Source organism: Rhinolophus ferrumequinum, chromosome 5, assembly GCF_004115265.2.
Source record: "Rhinolophus ferrumequinum isolate MPI-CBG mRhiFer1 chromosome 5, mRhiFer1_v1.p, whole genome shotgun sequence".
In the NCBI taxonomy this organism is placed as follows: domain Eukaryota; kingdom Metazoa; phylum Chordata; class Mammalia; order Chiroptera; family Rhinolophidae; genus Rhinolophus; species Rhinolophus ferrumequinum.
Genome location: NC_046288.1, coordinates 56,061,192 through 56,082,262, shown reverse-complemented (window position 1 = coordinate 56,082,262; position 21,071 = coordinate 56,061,192). Strand labels below are relative to the sequence as shown.

Here is a 21,071-nt window from a genome sequence, read left to right as displayed (position 1 = left end):
AATATCCTTCCTCTTTTAGAATCTAAGTCATAGCATAACCCATTTTTGAATTATTTCAGGACACTTTAGCCACAATCTTTTAGTATAATTTTCTGAACTTCTTTTTGGAAGTAGTGTAACAAAATTAATAATATACACTTTTGAATCAAGCAAACTTAGTTTCAGATTTAAACTTTGTTTCTTTTTGTGTAATTTTGGGCAAGTAACTTAAATTTGCTAGGTATAATTTTTCTCCTATCTAAAATAAAGATTTTTGTAAAAGTTAAACATAATACAATATGTAAATGCATTATACATAGAAACGTTCAGTAATAATTACTATTTTATTTTCATTACTATTTTTTTTTTGCTATCATTGCAGTTGTTTTGCTAATATCATTATTATCATAACATTATATGTTGTTTTATGTCTTTCAACAAGAATCTAAATGTTTTAAGGGCAGAAAATTTTCTTATACTTTTGTATTTCTTTTGGAACAGACCACAAAGCTGGTCACGCAGTCTCCCCATTTACCAATTTTATGACACTTTTCAGATATTACCTTCATTTTAATGAAGTAAATTATAGACTTTTTTAAAATACATTTATGTCTTATTAATTCTACTAAATTTTCAACAACTTTAAGCTAGTGCTTTGTTTTATTTATATTTACATCATTATGGATGAAGCAGGAAAACTAGGCTATGTCTGATTTATCTAACATTCTGAATAAGGGAGGTTTCAATTAACAATATTTTTACGTAGTTAGAAATGAGTATAAAATTAGAGTATCAGAGGTCAATATAATGGGAAAATAACTAGAAAGGAAGTAGAAATGGAAATGGAGACGAAAAAGATAAAGAGGCTAGGAGGAAAAGAATATGAATGAATAGCTCAGCACATAAAAACATTTTTATTTCCAGCATCGTTTACGTTGAAGTGTAGAGAAAAATAATTAAAACTGTTTTTAAAATTTTGTGTTTGTGTTTACAAGCACATCGAGGCATGTTCACAGTTCTTACTGTCTACAAGTAGATAGGTGCGAGAAATAGAAATAACCAGTGTCTCTGTTAGTTTTGAAACGTAAGTGCTATTGATTTATATTTGTATTTTGAAAGATTGGTTTGAAATGAATATGCATAATTTCCTGCACTCTCCTAGAATATGGACTTATATAAAGTTAGGATTAACTTAAGAATTTTTTCAGAAGGCAACAATATTTTGCTTTGACGTTTTATAATCAAGGATGGATATGTTTTCTAGGAAGTTGTTCTTCTTACAGGTTAATTTTGTAAAGCCATCCAATTTCAAGTGTCATGCAATGTTATCTTCTAAGAATTTATGAAGTGATGTCCTGTAAGAGTGTGTCCTGCATCTTGCTAGTAGGGATGTGTTCCATACTTATTCATAGTTTTCTTATGGTGCTTATCAGTGATGTTTATCATAGAATGGACAGTATCCTCTAAGATTCCAGTAATTCCTGTCTGAGGATACTACAATGAAGGCCCAAGTTCTTGTAGGCCTTAACCAGCCAACAGCTGGAGTGAGGACCCCATGCTCAGCTGGTAGCACCTGCAAGCCTGGCAGCTAGAGAGCTTCTTACCTCCCCACACCTCCTTCACCCCCATGGGGAGGGCCAGAAACCTGGGGTAAACTGGCAACAGGAGAATTGAGGGTTTGTGGTCTGGCCCAGTTCCTTCCTACCTAAGGTAGCTTAGTTGATTAAGATTGGTCACCAGTATGCTACAACATGAAGTCTGCCCCTCAGCAACCTGTCTTCACATGCTACACTTGTATTACATGTCCTGCCTTCTGCCCCCATATCAGAATGCTCTTGAGTGAATTGTGAAGCCCATTATTGCATGATATAGAGAGTTTGCAATAAACTATTTGTGCTGATAAAATATAAATGAGTTGATTTAATAATACATTAGATGATACCAGGAGATATCAGAGGCTATGTGCAATGTAAATAATCTGTCAAATAGTGACCAAAGACAAACTGAAAAGATTAGAGGTAGAAAATAATCACATTACTATTTGTGCAACACAAAAGGTGATTCCTTAATCCTCTGTTAAATATGCCAGCAATATGATGCTATTATTTTTAAAGCTAATATGAATTAGTAGTATTAATTGAACTTTCATATATAAAAACCTGGTAATAACCTTTTTCCAATTTTGTCAGGCCCCTATTAAAGCATAGTGCCTAGCCTGATTTAAAATTCAGTAATGATTTACCTCTAAAAATTTTTATTTTTCCAATAATTGTTTCACATTGCAGATGGATGTCTATTATTTCAACATAAAAAAGATGAGTTTTCACACTTTTTTAAAATAACTACAAACTTCTTTAGTACACTATTAAAAGGGTTAATATGCAAATAAACAAGACAAGATCTTGTTTAATTTGTGAAAAAAAAACAAGAGAAACCATAGTGTACACAATATGAATTTGGAAAGACTGGTCAGAAAGGCCAAAAAAACCTCTTTTTACTTTGATTGATTAATCAGTAATGCATTTTAAATATTCAATATTATAATTAAAATACCTCTCCAATTTATTTAAGTTTTATTTCTCTAAGTATTAATAACTTTATCAGTTATAACATCTGTAAATTTGTGTTTAAAATCTTGAATTGGTAATTAGTTTTTAAACTTTTTTAAGCCATAATAAATGTTCTTTGATATTCTGATGAAAACCATAACATGCATATTTTCCCAAGAAACAAGACATGGTGTTTTAAATCATTTGTTCGGTTTTTTATGTTGACACTATATGTTCTATAAGAAAAAAAAAGCATAGTTTCAATAATTTTGTCTTTCAATAAATAATTGTTCTATGCTGACTGTGCCAGGCACTGCGTAAGGAATCAAGGTTTTTAAGGTAAATAACATTCAATCCTTTTTCAAGGGATTTCATAGAAATAAATGTGAAAATAACTATAAGTCAATGAGATAAGTATACATATTACTGGATTAGCACAGAGAAAGAAGTGGGAAGAGGTTATTTTGGTTTTCTTTTACTTTTGTTGGAGGCAAAGGGAATAAGTAGCATGTCTGGAAAGGTTTCATAAGAGAGAAGATACTAATGAATTGGACATTTGAGCAGGAATTTGGTGAAATTGGGAGAAGAACATTTTTAAGACAGAGAACAAGGAAGAGGACGGCAGTAAAAACATGAAAATGAGTTGGTAAAACAGCCAGTAGTCTAATCTGATGCATGGAGTTGGAAAGAGAGGGATGGATTGCTGAAGGAGCTGAAACAGTGCACTGACTATTGAAGAACAGTGGTTTGTTTTTCTTCAAAATGTTTGTTTTAGGCTTGGAATTAGAAATATTCAGCTCTCATTTTATTGTTTCCCTCTTTGTCCTTCTCCACCATTTTTTTTAATGGTATTTTAAGATTTAAATTTCAAAGTAATATTAATTTTGATTGACATAAATAAAACATGTGCACTTTTTCCCCCAAGTTTGGAAAACTTGTATACCTTATGAAACTGATTAATAGCTAATTATAGAATTGCATATTGATTTAGTCCAAATAATTGTCTTTACAGAAATCAAAAGTTTTTTTATTCAATAGTAACTTTAAATTTTCTTTGAAAAAATAATTTGTATAATTATACACTAATAGAACTTTAATTTTTTTATTTTAAAGTCTCATAAAATATAGGATTTGCATATTTGTAAGGTTCTAAAATGCTTTGCCTCTTTTGATGAGAGAAAAATTATCTATTTAATGAAGACACCCTGGGTCTGTTTATTTTTTGTTGTTTTTTTTAAACCATGATGCTATTTACTTGTTATCTGCAGACATTTTATAGAAGATAATAAACTTAATTACTTCTGGCCTAAATTAATATTCATCATTGTTGTCACTATTAATTTATACCTTGCAGTGTTGCTATTGAGTTGATGAAGTACCCACCACTCAGAAACTTTAAAAAATAACATACTAATTAAAGAATTCAGGATTTTAGCCTCCCAATTATCTAAGATTACTAAAATTTTAAGATTCAGAACCTTAGGGTACCATTTTAAAAAGATGTACCAGATTTAAAAAGATGGAGGGATTTGAAAGGGATATATTGAATACAGAGATTGGAAATAGGCTTGTAACTTGCAGGACAGACATACTTTATGCTACTGAAGAAAGAAAAGGCAGCTTCAGGCTAGTGAAGAAAGAGGCAGCCATTTACTTATTATGAATGGGAACTAATCCTTTGTGGAAAACCCAATTGTACTTTAACATCATTTTGTACTTAAGAAGGGAGCAATCCAGAAAACTGACCTGTAAAACTTTTACGTGGTTCTTTGAAGCCTATTCTACTGTGTTTTGTTCACCAAAGCAACCATTGGAATTTTGGCACAACATTAAACATATTCTTGTACTGTTTATAAAACCAAGTCATATTCACATTTGGACCATTGGAAAATATGGTGGCTACAAGTCAGAAAGGAAAAGATAGTGGGAGATACCATATAAAATGGGAAATAAAATGGGTGAAAATTTCTGCAAGTTTTCGTTTACCTGCATATCTATCTAATTATTTTGAGGCCAAGGGCAGCGTCTTCTTCACCATGACGTTCCATTTAATGTAGTGCCACCTATACCTAGGATGACTATAAAACTAAATGTGATATTTTTGAGAGTTAAAAGGGTCACTGACTTCATCAGGCAATGAGTCTATAAGTGGCAGTTGGAACTCTCCCAGGTAAACTAGGATGTATGGTCACACTACATACATACATTCAATACACCTTTGAGGTGAAGGGAAGGAGAACAGACATCAAAATCTAAAGTCCAGTTGTCAAATGTGAGTATAATACAAAACGCCTTCCTCATATAATGGTCACAAAGTGAGAGGGAAGATAAGCAACCTCACTGTAAGGGTTATGTATTTGGAAAAGCCGTGCATTGTACATTTCCAGTTTGATGCACATCTTTGTCATGAATGACTTTCATGGTAGGATATTTGGAAATGGTAGGGAATACATTGAATGTACCTCCTTGCCATTTTCAAGAATGTCTTGCATCATGTGACTAAGATTGTTCCTGAAACAGAAAATGTTTTATTACCTTTACTAGAAATATTAAGAGAAGTACTTAGTGAATATGCTTGCAGATTCTTTTTACCAGAGCAGGGTATGTCAGCCAAAAAGAAAATGGCTCACAAACGTAGCCCTAAAGATTTGTTTCTCTTTCCTTTCTCTTCTTTTGAAACCCCCTCTTCCCATTTTGACGTAAAGGTTGATGCTTGCTCTTGTGGCTTTAGACAATAGCCAAATTTTATAGCTGACGAACCTTGTAATGGAAAAGAATCTAATTTGGGTTCATTTAGAATAAAATAACTGACTTCTTTTAAGTGCTTTGAGTAAATGTCACCAAATGGTTTGTTTGGGGCACAGTTTAGTTGACAAGCGATGTATGACTCTGCATACTTATTTATACTTCGTATCTTCAGGATAAAGTATCAGCTTGATGGAAAATAATAAATACAGAACTGAGAATGCCATTTCTGATTTGTGAGCAAAGGAAAGCTTTTGCTTTAAATGTGTTGACCATCAGCCTTCATCTCCACCTTTCCCCAACTAAGAGAATGAAAGCAGAAAGACTGGCTGAAAAGGAAAAAATAAGGATACCCATATGTGGCACTTTCTGAAATTTCCTCTCTGTATTTTTTTATGAATTTTTTTTGAAATACAAGCAGATGCCTTATTTATAAACAGCTGCACAAAAATATGATAATGTCATGTGAAATCCTTACACTGAATTCTTTGGGGATTGTTGTTTTAAAATATGTAATAAATAAAGATACTGTTTTAAAGGATAGGAATAGATTTTTTAATACTGAGAGACTAGAAGGAAAAAATAAAATTTATTTTCGCTTTGTTTCATTGCAAAAAATTAAAAGGTATACAGTGTCATTGAAACAAATTGACATTAGACAAGCTTTTGCACAGTAGTGCATCATTAAACTTCACTTGAGGTTTAAGGGATATGCATAAATACCTTGATTTAAAAAAACAACAACTAGCATTTAACCTTACATAGGTCACCTATAAGTTAGAAAATACTATTTTGGGGGTTATTTTATGGCTCTTGATACATATCTTTTTATTGATTGATTGATTGACTGATTGATTGATTGACTGATTGATTTTTTTTTATAAGAGTTCATTTGAGCCAAACTGGCAACATATGCCAGGGAATAAGATCTCAAATATTCCCTATGCATATCTTTATTATAAATCACAATTAAAGTGTTTTGTGAACATTTTAAAAGAGTCTGTAATATCTCTAGAATCCTTTGTTTTATTCTGACTACTGGTCTTTTATTTTGTAGCTTAAATTCTATAAGGTTGGTTTACAAATCAAAGGACGTATGCATTTCATTTTTTTAAAGTTATTCTAAGGAAGTTTTATATGCACTTTTGAAATGACAATGAAATATGACATAGTGCTGTTTTCCTCGATTCTATCTTATCCCTTTTTAAAGTAAGGTTTTTTCCTGAATATAACAAGCCTACTATAAGTCATCCTAAAGCCTATCCTGAGCAGCCAAAACTTATGCCAGTCTTTTAACTTACATTTACATATGTTAAATAACATATGATATATAATAATATATAAAATAAATGTATACACATATTTATTTGTGTGTTATTTATAACACATATTTAAATCCAGCCATCAATTTTCGGCAGAACACAAAGAAAATGCTTTTGTGGTGGATTAAGTTTCTTCAGTGGATCCTTAATTGGCCATGTAATCCCACATAGTAATTATCTTTTATCAGGCTCAAATAAGAATGACGTTTAGTAAACTGGAGCTGAAGTCCATATCTGAACAACTTTCTCCTACTACTTATAGCTGTGGAAAGTGGCCTGAGCCATGCTTTTCTGGTTTAAAATCAAACCTTAAAAGTTAATAACTATATGCTTTCATCAACACAAAGTTGAATTCTTAGGAATGTTGGTGTTACATACCTCTGACTTCTAGGCAAATTATGATCATAAACATAACATCAAAACATACCATCACTAATTGGAAGGAGAAATAAAAGTAAAGTTAAACCCCAAAGTTTCCTGGGGCCTTGGAATCTGTCCTGGGTCTTTACTTTAATTGTAACTCTTGAAGCTAATGTAAATTGTAGCTTTTTTTGGTCTTCGAGAAAAAGGTGAGACAATGAATACATGGAGTTTTGTTGCCGTATTGGATACAGTACCTCCTCATCTTTTTTTTTTTTTTTTTTTTTAAATTTGATCTTCCTCCTTGTAAAATACGTGGCATTGCTTATAGGTAAATAATTATAAAATACATTGTGGTCATTAGAAGCAAAGTTTTACTTGAGGAAAATAGGGGAAGGCTACTTGTACTAACAGATTGTCGAGGATTTTATACTATTTCTTGAAATTTTACAAATAAAGAACTTTAAAAACTAAAAAAGTCAGACATTACATTTGGAGGTTATTTTCACCAAATAATTGCTTTGAAAAAATAGATCTATAACTTTATTGAAGGGAGGAGTTAAAATTATTAATTAAGGGAAAACTTTCTTTGGGTTATTGTCATTTCAGTCTCAAAAAGATAAAAAGTTGGCTTATTGAAATACGTTTTAATTGTTTAATATGTAAAAAGTGATGGTTACTTGCCCCTGAGTAGATTGTTATAGGTTTATTGTTTACTATATAGTGAGTAAATCGGCAATAATAGTAAATTGTTGAAAGAATAGAAAAAAATAAGAAAATATTCCCCATATTCCAACTAAACCCTATTAATTAGAATAGGATTAGAATCAACAATATTTAATTACATACTGTATGCCTATTTTCTGACTAATGTGATGCTAATTCTTATTTCTAATATGCCAAATATAGAGTCTTAGATGGAAATAAATTAGAACTGGAACAAATACATTTATATATAAACAAATTTGAGGCATAGTTATTTTACTTGTGACTGCTAATAAAGTGTTCCTTCTGTTACACTTTCTGAACGTAAAATAAATACAAGATTTAATATCACTAGAAAAATGTATTTATGGAAATTAATAGGAAAACATTCATTCATTCATCATGTGTATAATTATGATTTAAGAAACGTACTGATAACTCTGAAGGTAGAAAATAAGTTGCATCCTAGTTTGTTGGCATATTTGTTTGATAATTAGCAGTAAGTGATTAAAATGGTACCAAAGCAGAGCACTACCTATTAAAGCATATTTTCTTCATGGAGAAATTAAGTTTCACTCAAAATGTAAATAAAACTATTCTCTGTGAATTTAATGTCCATATTTGAGGTATTGTATAAAAATGATGGTCTTAAACTTCATTGTCATTTCAGAGTATCTGACTGTGTTCTCTCAGATGATTGCATTCCATGACCCAGAGCTGAGCAATCATCTCAATGAGATTGGATTTATTCCAGATGTAAGTACTTGGTGCATTAATTAACATGAAATAAAAAATAAGGCAGAAAGTGGCAGCACAAAAGAGTGCTGTTTTTAGTTTTGTTGTCATAAGATGTCCATATTAGAACAAGTTCCTGCTACTACCCGGTTTACCCGGAAATAAGACCTAGCCAGACAATCAGCTCTAATGCGTCTTTTGGAGCAAAAATTAATTTAAGACGCAGTATATTATATTATATTGTATTATATTAATTATATTACATTATATTTATATTTATATTATATTATATATAAGACACAGTCTTATAGTAAAATAAAACAGGGTTTTATATTCATTTTTGCTCCAAAAGACGCATTAGAGCTGATTGTTCGGCAAGGTCTTATTTTCGGGGAAACAGGGTAATTACAGCCTTCTGTTATAAAGTCTGTGTGATTACCTTCCATATTCTCCCTTTAAGTAAAGGGAAAATACCTTATTTTTCTTAACATACTTAATACAATCAAATTATTTTGATATTTATCTCTATCAATGTTAGTGTGATATTAAACTGTGCTGCGGGTTTTCACTTGGGTTTTATGATACTCGGGCCTATGTTTGAAGAAGTTAGGAAATTTGAACTTAGTAAATTATTAAGTAGCTTCTTCTGTATTTTGCTTGTTTGATATGTTACCTTGGGAGCTTTGCCAGACTTTGGCTTACTTTATTAGCATCTCTATAGCCCATATTAAGCTAAAAATCAGATTGACTTGCAAAGGTTAGCCTGAGTGTAGCTTAGCCTGTTACTCATCTGCAGAATCAAGCCTTTTTTCAGGGGAAGCTGGAATATAGTAATTATTCCAGTAATTTGTTTTTGTAAACCTCAAAAATGCTTTTTGAGATAGAGATCTCCTTACTCCCCCTTAACCTTCTTTGCTTCCTCATCATGCCTTTCCTCTTCAGGCTTATATCCAGAGATGGGTATATCAATGGTCAAGATTAAGAGTGAAAAGTGTTAATATTAATATTCCATTAATACATTTAAATTGTTAACAGTAACACAGTATAAATACTTGCAGGGTTCTTTGAAGTTAAAAATACTTTCATAGATGTTATTTCATTTGATTTTCAAAACCAATTTGGTGTATGAAGCAAGATAATTTCAGTGTTTAATAGATAAGAAATTTAGTGTTTGAGAAGATAACAAAAGTAGTTAGTCACAAAACTCAAAATTTAATTTACATCATTTGACAACCCTCTGCCTCCAGTCTGGTTCATTTTCCATTGGGAAAATGGAGACTAAAACATAGGTGTACTTATTCCTCGTTCATTACTCACTGCTGTAACTCTGTGATGTGATCGTCAGGCCTAAAGTAACCATCCTCAGCATATATACTGTCATTTGCTCCTAAGGTTATGGAGAAACACCTTTTATTTTAATACATGGTTTATTCAATGAGGGCTTCAAGAAGAATGTATACAGATTACAAAACAAACAGATATAAGGACAAGCTCTATTATAATTATGGATATAGATGAAAACCTTGTAAAAAGTTTAACTAGTGTACATATTTTCCTATAAAGTATTCATTTTTATATATCCCTGACTTTCTTGTTTTGTGTTATAAATGTGAGGTGTAATACAAGATAATATTTTATTAAATCTTATGGTTAGAGTTGAAGAAATTACAGAGGTGCCAACTGCCGAGTTGGTAATGATTAGATTACTTTCAAAAAAAAATGTTTGAAAGCACCTAATTGTGTTCAGTGCTCAACAGAAAAGTACATTGGTTCAGTCAATGTTATAGATTGACAGAAAACATTTATGTAGAAAAATATGTATAGAATTATAAAGACAATCTGTTAAATCCTTAGACATACTCATGAATATAGATGGTATTAAGAAAGGAATCACAAAAGGAAAAATAATTTATCTTTGCTTTAGTTATTCATGAAAATTGAATGGTGGAAGAAGCAGCAGTGAGCAAAAAACATTTTTAAAACATAATAATGTGAACACATATCAAGTGTTTACTATGTGCCAAGCTGCTCCACCCTCTTTAAATAAACCACTCATCTAATCCTCAGAAGTCTGTGAATATAATTAAACAATGACTATTTAATATTTCTATGTAAAATTGATTTGGGAAAAGCTAACAGCAAGATGGAAATAAACTCAGCATCCCATATTAGTGTGCTAATGTTTTTTTCATTGTGTAAGGGTAAAGTCAATATGCTGATTTTAATTAGACATCAAGTCAGGAGTCCTTTCAGATCTGGGACTGGATTTTACCTTCCTTAAAAGCTCATAAATGAGCCTGTTACTGTTTCGTGGGCACTGGCAGAAAACACGAGACTCCTGGCTGAGAGACAGAGGACTTATTAACCACAGTACAACAAGCAGCATGAACGTACACATATTTGTATTGGTTCCCCTTGCCCCCAAATCCCATGGAGACAAAGTAAGTGTTCAGATGATACCTGCATATGCAGTGGATTACATTATAGGAGAGAAATCCTGAGCTTAGAGAATTTGAATTTTCAAAAAATAGACAGTAAGCATGCCTTCCATTTGCCATGAAGAGAGAAAAACACAATCTTTTTCTTCCAAGCTGTAAGTAATCCTGTCCTTTGCTGCAAAAGGAGATTCTTTTTTTTCAAACCTATTTTTATACAAATCATATTTGACAAAATAATCCAGAAGAAAGGGCAGTGAGTGTCTCTGCTCATAAGAAATGCAGAAGTACAAGAATGCATTTTAAAATTTTAATGGTAATCACTAAAAGAATAGAAACAGAATCTATAACTTTTAAACCAATAGAACAAGGGGTATATGTGGAACAAAGAAAAGTCAACCAATCCTGTAAAAACAGAAAGAACATAGACAGAATATAAGCTAGTTAGATTGCCTAACAAAGGAAATTTTCAGATATTTTTAAAACTCTGTCTATATGCTATATATAAAAGATAAACATAAAAATGTGAAGATATTGGCCAAAAAGGAGATAAACATATGTCAGGTAAATATTAACCAAAAGAAAATTAATACAGCAATATTAATATAAACCAATAAAACAGAAAACACAAAACACCCCCCCTCATATATATGGAATTTGGTATGTGACAGAGACGGCTCTATAAATCAAGGATCTATAAAGAAAGGATTATTGAATAAATTGCCCTGATACAATTAGATAACTCTATGGAGAAGAAGTGGGAATCAAAGCTCAATCCCACACCAAACATAAAAATAAATTCTAGATTGACTAGAAGAAGTAAATGTGGAATGTAATATTTATAATTTCCACCTAGAAAGGAATTCTTACAGAAGTTATAGAAAGTGCAACATAAATTTTACAAAGCAAGAATTTGAATTGAGGAGTGCTACAAAGGAGCCTTCTATTCTACTGATAATATATCATTTTGATTTTAAATTTTTTTGAAGCAATTGTGGCAAAATGTTTGTTAAATCTGGGTGGAGAATACATTTGTTAAATGTACTGCTACACAAAGTGAGTTAATTATTCAATAATTTTGATAGAATGTCTTATTGTATCTATGCGTCACTCTGTTATGATCCCTCCTATAATTACTGTAACATTTTTGTGTAACTTCTTGTAAAACCTCTTTAATACTGGTATTACTATTAAAGTAATATTGGTTTTTATATATAGTGCGGTTAGTCTTATGAGAATTCAGAAGTCATGTGGGATGGGGGCCAGTTGCTTGTGGGATGCGAATGCTCAGTACAGGGCAAATTCTGAGCATCCATGCCTTCCCACCCCCGCACTGATTGCCTGCAGTAATCCCCTAATCATTGTAATAATCAAATGCTTGTATGTGTTTCTGAAAAATGATTCTACATATAGTTCCAAACACTCTCTAGGGAATGGTTCTGTCACTATTGAAAATCCTAGAATAAACAAAGAGAAATGAAGGAACTGAAAGTATATCTTAACTTGGAGAAAATTCCGTTTTCTACAACTATTCTCTTGTCATGGAGAATGGGCAAATGAAAGATATTTAACAAAGAAAGCTAAATTCTTAATAGGAAGATGGCTTTTTGAAAATCTTTCATCCTGTGTTCTGTTTGTTTTATTGTTTTGTTTTTGTTTCATTGTTTTATTGTTTGTTTTATTGTTTGTTTTATTATTTATTGACTTGTTCCTCAAGTCTGGATGATACGAAAATGTTGAAACTTTTTAAATTTAATTTTGAAAACAGATTCCATTTTTTAATATAGAGATTGTTGACAATAGTGTGAGAGTGTAATGAAAGTGAGAGTGTGAAGAAATGGAGAATTTTTCAAACATTGTTCTTACTCTATAATCATATATTTTTAGTAACATTTCGTTAGTCTGTATGTGCAGTGTTCCTATTTCCCCCTCCTTGCCTTGAATTGGTGTCTTCATTGTCTACCTTTAAAATAATTGTTTAGGGGACGTTCTGTACCTCTAACAATACAAGTAATGACTCATCAAGGGGAAGGGTGGGCACTTTGGTAGTAAGATCTCAAACTGAGTTTCCTGCTGAGTAAACAATCGTATCAAAGTAAGTCCTCCTTAGTCTTCCATCATTGAAATACAGGCTCCCGTTGCAGGAGAAAGATTGTATTTTCTGGCTCCTTTCCATTTGTTCTGGGTCACAGAACTCTGAATAGTGAACATTGCTGAAGCTTGAATAGTTAGGAATATTGTGCACTGATGTGATGCTTAGATTGTATGTGTCATGGTAGTTATGTGATTTATGTATAAATAGGGTGAGTAATGTGTATTGGGCAAAATTGAGGCCAGGGTGATTTTTATCATTTTTGTCTTGGTGTATCTTTCTGCCTCTGAAAATATACTAGGCCTTCGAGATAGGAACAGGAAAGTATGCTGCTTCATTCTTAAAGAGACTTTTCCTGAAAGGCTATGAATAGCATTCAACGTGCAAATTATGAAAAGTTGTCAGCTGGTCCTTAAGAGAAATGATAAGGGCTGTATCTCAGTACTCTTATGTGCTTTATTAGCCTACTGTCACTGCTAAAGATAAAGCTAACAAATGCAGTGATAAGCAAGTATGCTGGCAAAATCATTGTCCTTTAACTGCAGTCTTAATGGATGCCTACACTACTGATTTTCTCATTGCTTAAAAGCTGATCACTATCATTTCCCAAACTTACATTCAGCCGAGTTTGTACTAACAGAAAATGTGAAAGGATTGCTCAGAAGTATGTATGTATTTATTTGTTTGTCTTGTTTATTCATTTGTTCATTCATTCCTGGCCTTTATGTTACTGTTACATAAAGAAATTTTAGCTTCTAATCTAAAGAGGAAACCGCTGACAATGAATGAGCTTTACAGATTTTATCAAGATGTGGTTACAGGATACATTAGGAAAGTGCACCTTATTTAAAACCTTCCATAACAGGAGTCCCCGCTAACCTCTCCTAGCCCATCTGCGGAGTGCTAGCATCTGTCCTGTCTGCTGCTGCTCTGCTGTCCCTGACATCAGTCCTAACCCCATTCCACTCACCTTGAAGTCTGTAAGGCTCTTGAATACATATGGCTTCTTGAGCTCTCTTTCTTACAGTAGAGCTTTCAAAAAGGGCCCATATCTTAGAAACCAAAGGCCGACTAATTCCACAGAGGTGATGAAATAATATTTGGTACCTTTTTTCTAAGAACACATACATTCAAATTAAATAATCCGGCAAGTTTCCTGATTCAGTGACTCCTCACTTGAATGAATCCCCCCCACTCTATGTCCAGTCCAATATATCCATCCTTATACTGGTTGAGAGACAAGTGAAAGGAAGTATAGCATTATACAGTGGTTCTGAAACTTTTTAGTCTTAAGACGCCTTTACATTTTTAATTATCAAGGATCCCAAGGAGTTTTCGTTTGTGTGGATTATACCGTGTTTCCCCGAAAATAAGACCTAGCCGGACTATCAGCTCTTATGCGTCTTTTGGAGCAAAAATTAATATAAGACCCGTATTATATAATATTACATTATATTATACTATATTATATTACATAGACTGGGTCTTATATTAATTTTTATTCCAAAAGACCCATTAGAGCTGATTATCCGGCTAGGTCTTATTTTCGGGGAAACACAGTATCTATAAATATTTACTGAGACATTTAATAAGATTTATGTATTTAAAATGACAATAATAAAACCATTGTATGCCAAACAAAATAACATGTTTTTCTGAAAAAAAATAATTGTTTTTCAAAACAAAAAGTAATGAAAAAGTGATATTGTCTTATATTTTTGCAATCTTTACTTAATGGAAGAAAGCTGGATTCACATTTGGTTCAGAATTCAATCTGTTGTAGTACACTGTTTTGGTTGAAGTGTATGTAGAAAATGTGGCCTTATACAGACATGTAGTTGCATAGGGCCTTTTCACACAATGGTAATTTCTTAAAGCCTGTTTGCAATGTACAATCTAAAGTCATACATATCAGGGAAATTTTCATACTGTTAACATTCAAATCCATCAGTTTATCTTGCACTTTGAATGGCTCTTTTACTCATGCATACTTTTGTAATGTCATGCATTGGTTATTTGGGAAATGTTTGTTCACTGAATTATGTAGATCTTTCAACTATGAAATATTTCATTATACAATATCAAAAAATCACATTCATTAACATCAACACTGATCTCATCCAAAAAGTCATTAAGTATTGGGAAGCTGCCAAGCTCAGTGGCAGATACACTTTTCCAAAATTCCGATCTTCATCTGACAGCTAGCAATTTTTCTTGAAATGATAGACTAACTTCATTTATTTTCTTTTAGAAATGTCTGCCAAATATTCAGGCCTGAAAAAATGTCATTGTTTATATGTAATTCTTTCAAGTAAAAAATGCTATTTCTTGACAAAGTACCTACATTGACTCATAGTTCAAATGATTGTCCAAGGGCTTTTTCTCAAGACAACCAACCATTGTACTTCAGTACACAGCACAAGTGCTTTATGCATTCTTCCCATTTTGTCTCATGAAACATTAAATAGATATTAGTGACATTAATATTTTTTACTTCTTCACAAATATATAACTTTAGTGCCACTGCCTTGATTTGCAATAAGGTGCCAACAGTTTTATCCACCAGTGTTTTTGCAGCATTAGCACAAATGTTACTATAATTTAAAAAAGAGCAAAAAACATCTTAGTTTTGTTATGAAAATAGCTTTGAATTCATGGATCCCTGAAAGGTCTTGAGGATCTCCAGGGATCTGTGAGCACGATTTGGGAAAGCAGGTATAGAGAGTAAACACTGTCTATACACTGGTGTCAAATGGGCCAGGGTTCTAATCCTGACTCTCAGCTTACTAGCTAAATAAGTTAATTTCTCTTATCCACAGTCTTCTTATTGTTAATGTTGATTGTAATAAATCTTACCCATAAGATTATTGTGATGATTAAATGAAATAATACGTACAACCTGTTGAATGCAATTCCAGGTATACAGTAAGTGTTAAGGGGTTAACCATTATTGGTGTTATTTTACTTACTAGTCTGATCATATTGCACTATTTATTTGGTTACATTAATATGATTTACATTTAGAAAAGCATTAGATCACAAGCTATACTGGATATATTATTTTGCTTCCACAGTTAATGGATACTTTGCGGAAGGAGATATGATTCTAATAACGATAAAGACTTCCTTGTTTGTCTGAGTTGGTAAGATTACCACTCACGACTTTAAATTTTAACCTTTTTTATTTGCTTGTTTAAGATACTTTTCAATCTCTCAGAAAGTGCTACACAGTATATTTTACAGTCTTTTATGCAAAGTAAATTACATTTTTTTTTTTTTTAAAATTTTGAAAAGTGTTTATTTTGTAATTTTTATTATTATTTTTTTGTTCAGTGAGATACTTGAAAGGTACTCTGGAAGTGTAGCTAAATCTTCCCAAAAAATGATCATGGATCTCAGAACCATTAAATTATCCAACTGATTTTATTACTAATTTCTATTTTATGGTTTTTCATTTCAATAGTATAAGTCAAGAATAAAAGGGAAAGATATTTATTTATGCAGTTAATTTATTTTTTTTATTTCATTCCTTTTTGTAATTTTAGGGAAATTACTATTTTGCAAAAGATGTAACTAATATAACCTTTGATATACAAGGAAAAGAAAATTAACCATTTACCATCTGGGCCAATGGATCGTTTTAATTATTTTTATATGTTTAAGTCATTTTTTAAATAATTTGTAGAATTAGTAAAAAGGCATCGTAAAAACTAACTTTATTAAAAATTTTAGTAAGAATTTAAACATAGTAAACTGAAAATTTTATTCTATATATTCTTCTTTTTGAAAGTAGATATATGTAAAATGTTCAATCTCCTTTGAACTTACTGCTCATCTTCATGCGTAAACCTGGGGCATACCTATCTTGTAAAGACTGATTCCATATTTCAGATACCTATTCTCTAATAGGTTCTGATTTATTTCTGGTTCTTCTTATACTTGCATGGTCAAAACAAAACGTTGACGGGGCTCGTAACTTTGTTGGAAAAGAGCTATCTTTTTTGTCCCGTAATTGTAAAATATTTTCATTTTTAGATTTATGGACACAAATTAGAATGATAAATCTAATGATTTTTTTTTCCTTCTAACCAATCGGTTTCCTTCCATCACTGTAAACACACCTACCTTTGGCATTTTTCCACTTAAATTGTATAAAATTTTGTTGCAGAAATATTATTTAAAGATTACTCTCAGCATTTTTTAGCAGAACAGGATGGTTTAGGTTTATGTTACAAAATATTTGTGATGAGGTCTTTCCCACTGAATGGCTAACTTATTTTTACTCTGATTCTTGTGTTTGAGGCAATTCATCTAAGATACCATCTGAGCACTCACATTTTGAACTTTCTCTTCTTTTTACCTTCTACCCCTACCCTCCTTACTCTAACAACACTTATGTATTTTTTGTTAGATGGCTTCATGATGTTACCGCAGAACTTTATGTTGTTAAAATACTTTGCTATTACAGAATCTTCTGGATTGTTATTTAGAATGATAATTGTAACTCATAGACTGATGTCTGATATGTGCCACATCCTCTGCCAAGTGTTGTAGATCCATTAAATAATCTTTACAACTATCCTAAAGGTTAAAAGAGTTATATAACTACCGGATCACAAAATCCAGAGTTTCAAGTTTTGCAAAAATATACGATGGTCTCTACTGCTTTGAAAACATGCTGGTTTTTAGGCATCCTTTCTGGAATGGCTAGATGTACATTTCCTTAATGCAGGGAATCATTGCAAGGCATCAAACTAATGGTTAATATGTATTTTACAGAGGTGGCTTATAGTAATTAAAATATAGAAATAACATCTGACTTGAGGTAAACAGAAAATATAGTATGCTCATAAGAAGGTAGATTAAGAAAGTCAATCAGAAGGAACTGATTGACTTTCAGTTCCTGTAATATTTGTATTATTACAATAATTTTGTAATAATAATTGTATGTATATAGAGAGAGAGCGCAATATGTTTGTAAATAAAATCCATTTGACACGAGACTCATCTAGAGTTTATAAGAAATATTTCCTGTTTTAATCTTTTTCATTTTTATAGACAAGTTTTTGAGCCATCATTTTCTGCTTTTCACAATCAAATTAACAAGCCTCCCACCTTGTTTTTCCTTGATATTTCTAATTTTGACATTACCAACCCACAGGGAAAGACCTCATAAAATCATTATTCTGTTTTGGTATTGCTAGGGGGCAGTATTTACTCAGCTGACTCTTTTAGCACACTAGCAGTAGGCCAAATCAAGCATACATAATTTCATGAGCTGGAGAAAATAGTCAAAGCATGTATAATTTCTATTCATTGGGTTTCAGTTTCTAACTTTAAATCAGAAAATAGTTGATAATGTCTCTAATTTGGTAAGATACTTTTATATATTTTTGTATTTATAATAAAATATTTCATTATTTAATTGCTATTTTAAAAATTAAAACCTGAACCAGCCTAGTATTCAATATTATCTTATTGTGCTGTCTCTTTTTGTGTATCAGACTGTATTATAGAGATGTACCAATATTCCAAGAAATTATTTAAGATGAAAACATCAGTTAAAATTTTAAAAGGGAGAAATATAGAAAGAATAAGTAACAGGCATTACAGTCTCATAGAACATATTACCATTTATTGGTCTGACTTTAATTTTGTTGGTAAGAGGTGACTGGTGCTGATGAGCACCAGGGAGTTTTTGTTTTAAAGAAATTAATTTAACGTGAATTATTTTCAAATATCATTGAATATGCTTCATTTCACTTGTTTTTAATAACTTTTTTCATAATTGTCAAAGTATTGGTATATAATTTCAAATTTCAAGTTTGATTTTTTTCAATACTTTTGACTAATATGAAGGATTTTTAAACATGTATTAAGTGAGGAAAATTAACTAAGTTTCTCATTATTTGATAGTTTTTGAAAACTCCTCAAGAAAGTGTATAAGCTCATGACTATTGGCTCTTTTAATCTATCCCTTTTGGGTATCTTCATTATACATTTCATTCATTCTTTCAACAAATATTTGAGTGCTAATTGTATGCCAGGCATTTTCCTAGACCCGAGGTGCATCAGTGAAAAGACAGACAAAATCTCTATCCTCATTGGATCTATAATCTACTGAGGAATAAACCATAAAGAAGATAAGTATGCTACGTGCTATGTTAGGTAGTGAGTGGTAAGTACTAAAGACAAAACAAAAAACTAAAGCAGCGAGATGGATGTTAAGTGCTCAGGTGAAGGGGGAATTTAATTTTATGTAAGGTAGCCTAGGAAAGCCTCACAGAAAAAAAGTGACTTTTGAAAAAATGCCTTAAGGGACTGAGGAAGAGAGCCATCCAAGCAGAAGCAACAGCAAGTGCCGCAGCCGTGAGGTAGAAGCATGACAGGGATGTGGAAGGAGCAGCCAGGAGACAGTGTGATTGGAGCCCAGTAAACAAGGAGATGAGTTCAAAGAGGTCATTGCAGGGCCAGGTTACATAGAGTCTTACAGGGCAGACTTAGCTTTCAGGGTCAGTGACAGAAAACCACTGGATGCTATTGAGCAGAGGAATGCCACATTCAGATCTCAGTATTTTCACAAGATCACTCTGGCTTCTATGACAAAAGAAACCCAAGGAGAGTAACAGTGGAATTGGAAAGACTAGTAATGGGCTTCTGTAAAATAATCTAGGCAAGAGATGATGGTGGCTTGAATCAGGAAGTTGAGAGCAGGGGGGGTGAGAAGTTTTCATATTCTGGATATGTTTTGAAGATAAAGCCAGCAGGACTGTTGGTGACAAATGGACAGTGCAGGAGACAGAAATGTCAAGAATGATCGCAGCATTTTTCACCTGAGCAACTGGAAGAATAGAGTTGCTCTTAACTGAGATTTGGAAGACTATACTTGGAGGCACAGATTTTGGAAGTCTCAGGAGCTCAGTTTGGGACTTGTCATGTATATGTCAGACATACAAGTGAAGATATCAAGCGGGCATTTGGACATAATGAGTTTGGAATTCGGGCAGAGGTCTGGATGGTGCTATAAATATGGGAGTTTTCACACTGTGTGTAATCAGTTGGAGAAAATAAGAAAAGGTCCAAGCACCAAACACGGGGCAAACCAGTGTCTAAGTCAGGGAGATGAAGAGGAACCAACCAAAGAGAAGGAGCAGTCAGAAAGGTAAGAAGAAAACTAGATGAATATGATGTCTCAGAAGCTAATTGAAGGGAAAGCATGTTTTAAGGAGGTGAGAGTAGTCAACTATGTCACATTCTGCTGATTGACAAACAAAGGTTAAGAATGAGAATTGGCCACTAGATTTAGCAACATGGAAATCTTCGATGACCAAAATAAGAGCAGTTTGGGTGGTGAGGTGGAAGGCAAGGATCTAATTGGAGTGGACTGAGATAACATTTCATGAACATCTACTGCTCTTAATGAAGTGTAAGCACCTTACATGAACATCTACTGCTCTTAATGAAGTGTAAGCACCTTACAGGCTGAAACTGCTGTGTTCTCTGCTATATCCAGCAGTAAGACAGGGAGCGTGAATTCTCCTTTACTCCACCTTTTATTCTGTGCAGTCCTCCACCAAATTTTATTTTATCTCCTTTGTTAGCCTAGTAGCCATAACTCTTTGTTGTATCTTAGTGATTTCTTTAGGATACGTATAGTAGTCCTCCATCAAACTACATGAGGCCCACTCACATTAGAGAGGGTCATCTGATTCACATGTTGATTTCATCCAGAAACATCCTCACAGACACACCCAGAATAATGTTTAACTAAATATCTGGGCAGCCCCATGGCTCGGTCAGGTTGACACAGGAAATCACCCGTCACAGAACCATTGTGGTTAGTGACCTGGTTGCCTTTAAATCTGCCATTGGTTATTTTTATCCTATCTGCCCCATCAGTTCTTTGTTCTCTTTTTTTCTTTTTATCTGCCTTCTTTGGATTCACTGTATATTTTTGTGTGTATGATTCCATTTTCTCTCCTTTGTTAGCATGTTAGCTATAACTCTTTGTTGTATTTTCTTACTGATTTCTTTAGGATTTATACAGTGGTCCTTGAACAGGCAATTGTGCCTCCCAGGGAAGTTTTGGCAATGTCTGGAGACATTTTTGACAAAACAAGGCGAGTGCTCCTGGCATCTAGTGGGTAGA

At 32.6% G+C, this 21,071-nt stretch overlaps 1 protein-coding gene across 1 annotated transcript in view; it reads left to right on the top strand.

Moving 5' to 3' along the window:
* The window catches only part of TBCK (TBC1 domain containing kinase), a 187,794-nt gene that overhangs the window by 78,158 nt on the left and 88,565 nt on the right, over positions 1–21,071 (top strand). The window contains exon 20 of the mRNA XM_033105921.1: positions 8,331–8,416. Coding sequence (XP_032961812.1) covers positions 8,331–8,416 — 86 coding nt within the window. The remainder of the gene's footprint in view (positions 1–8,330; positions 8,417–21,071) is intronic.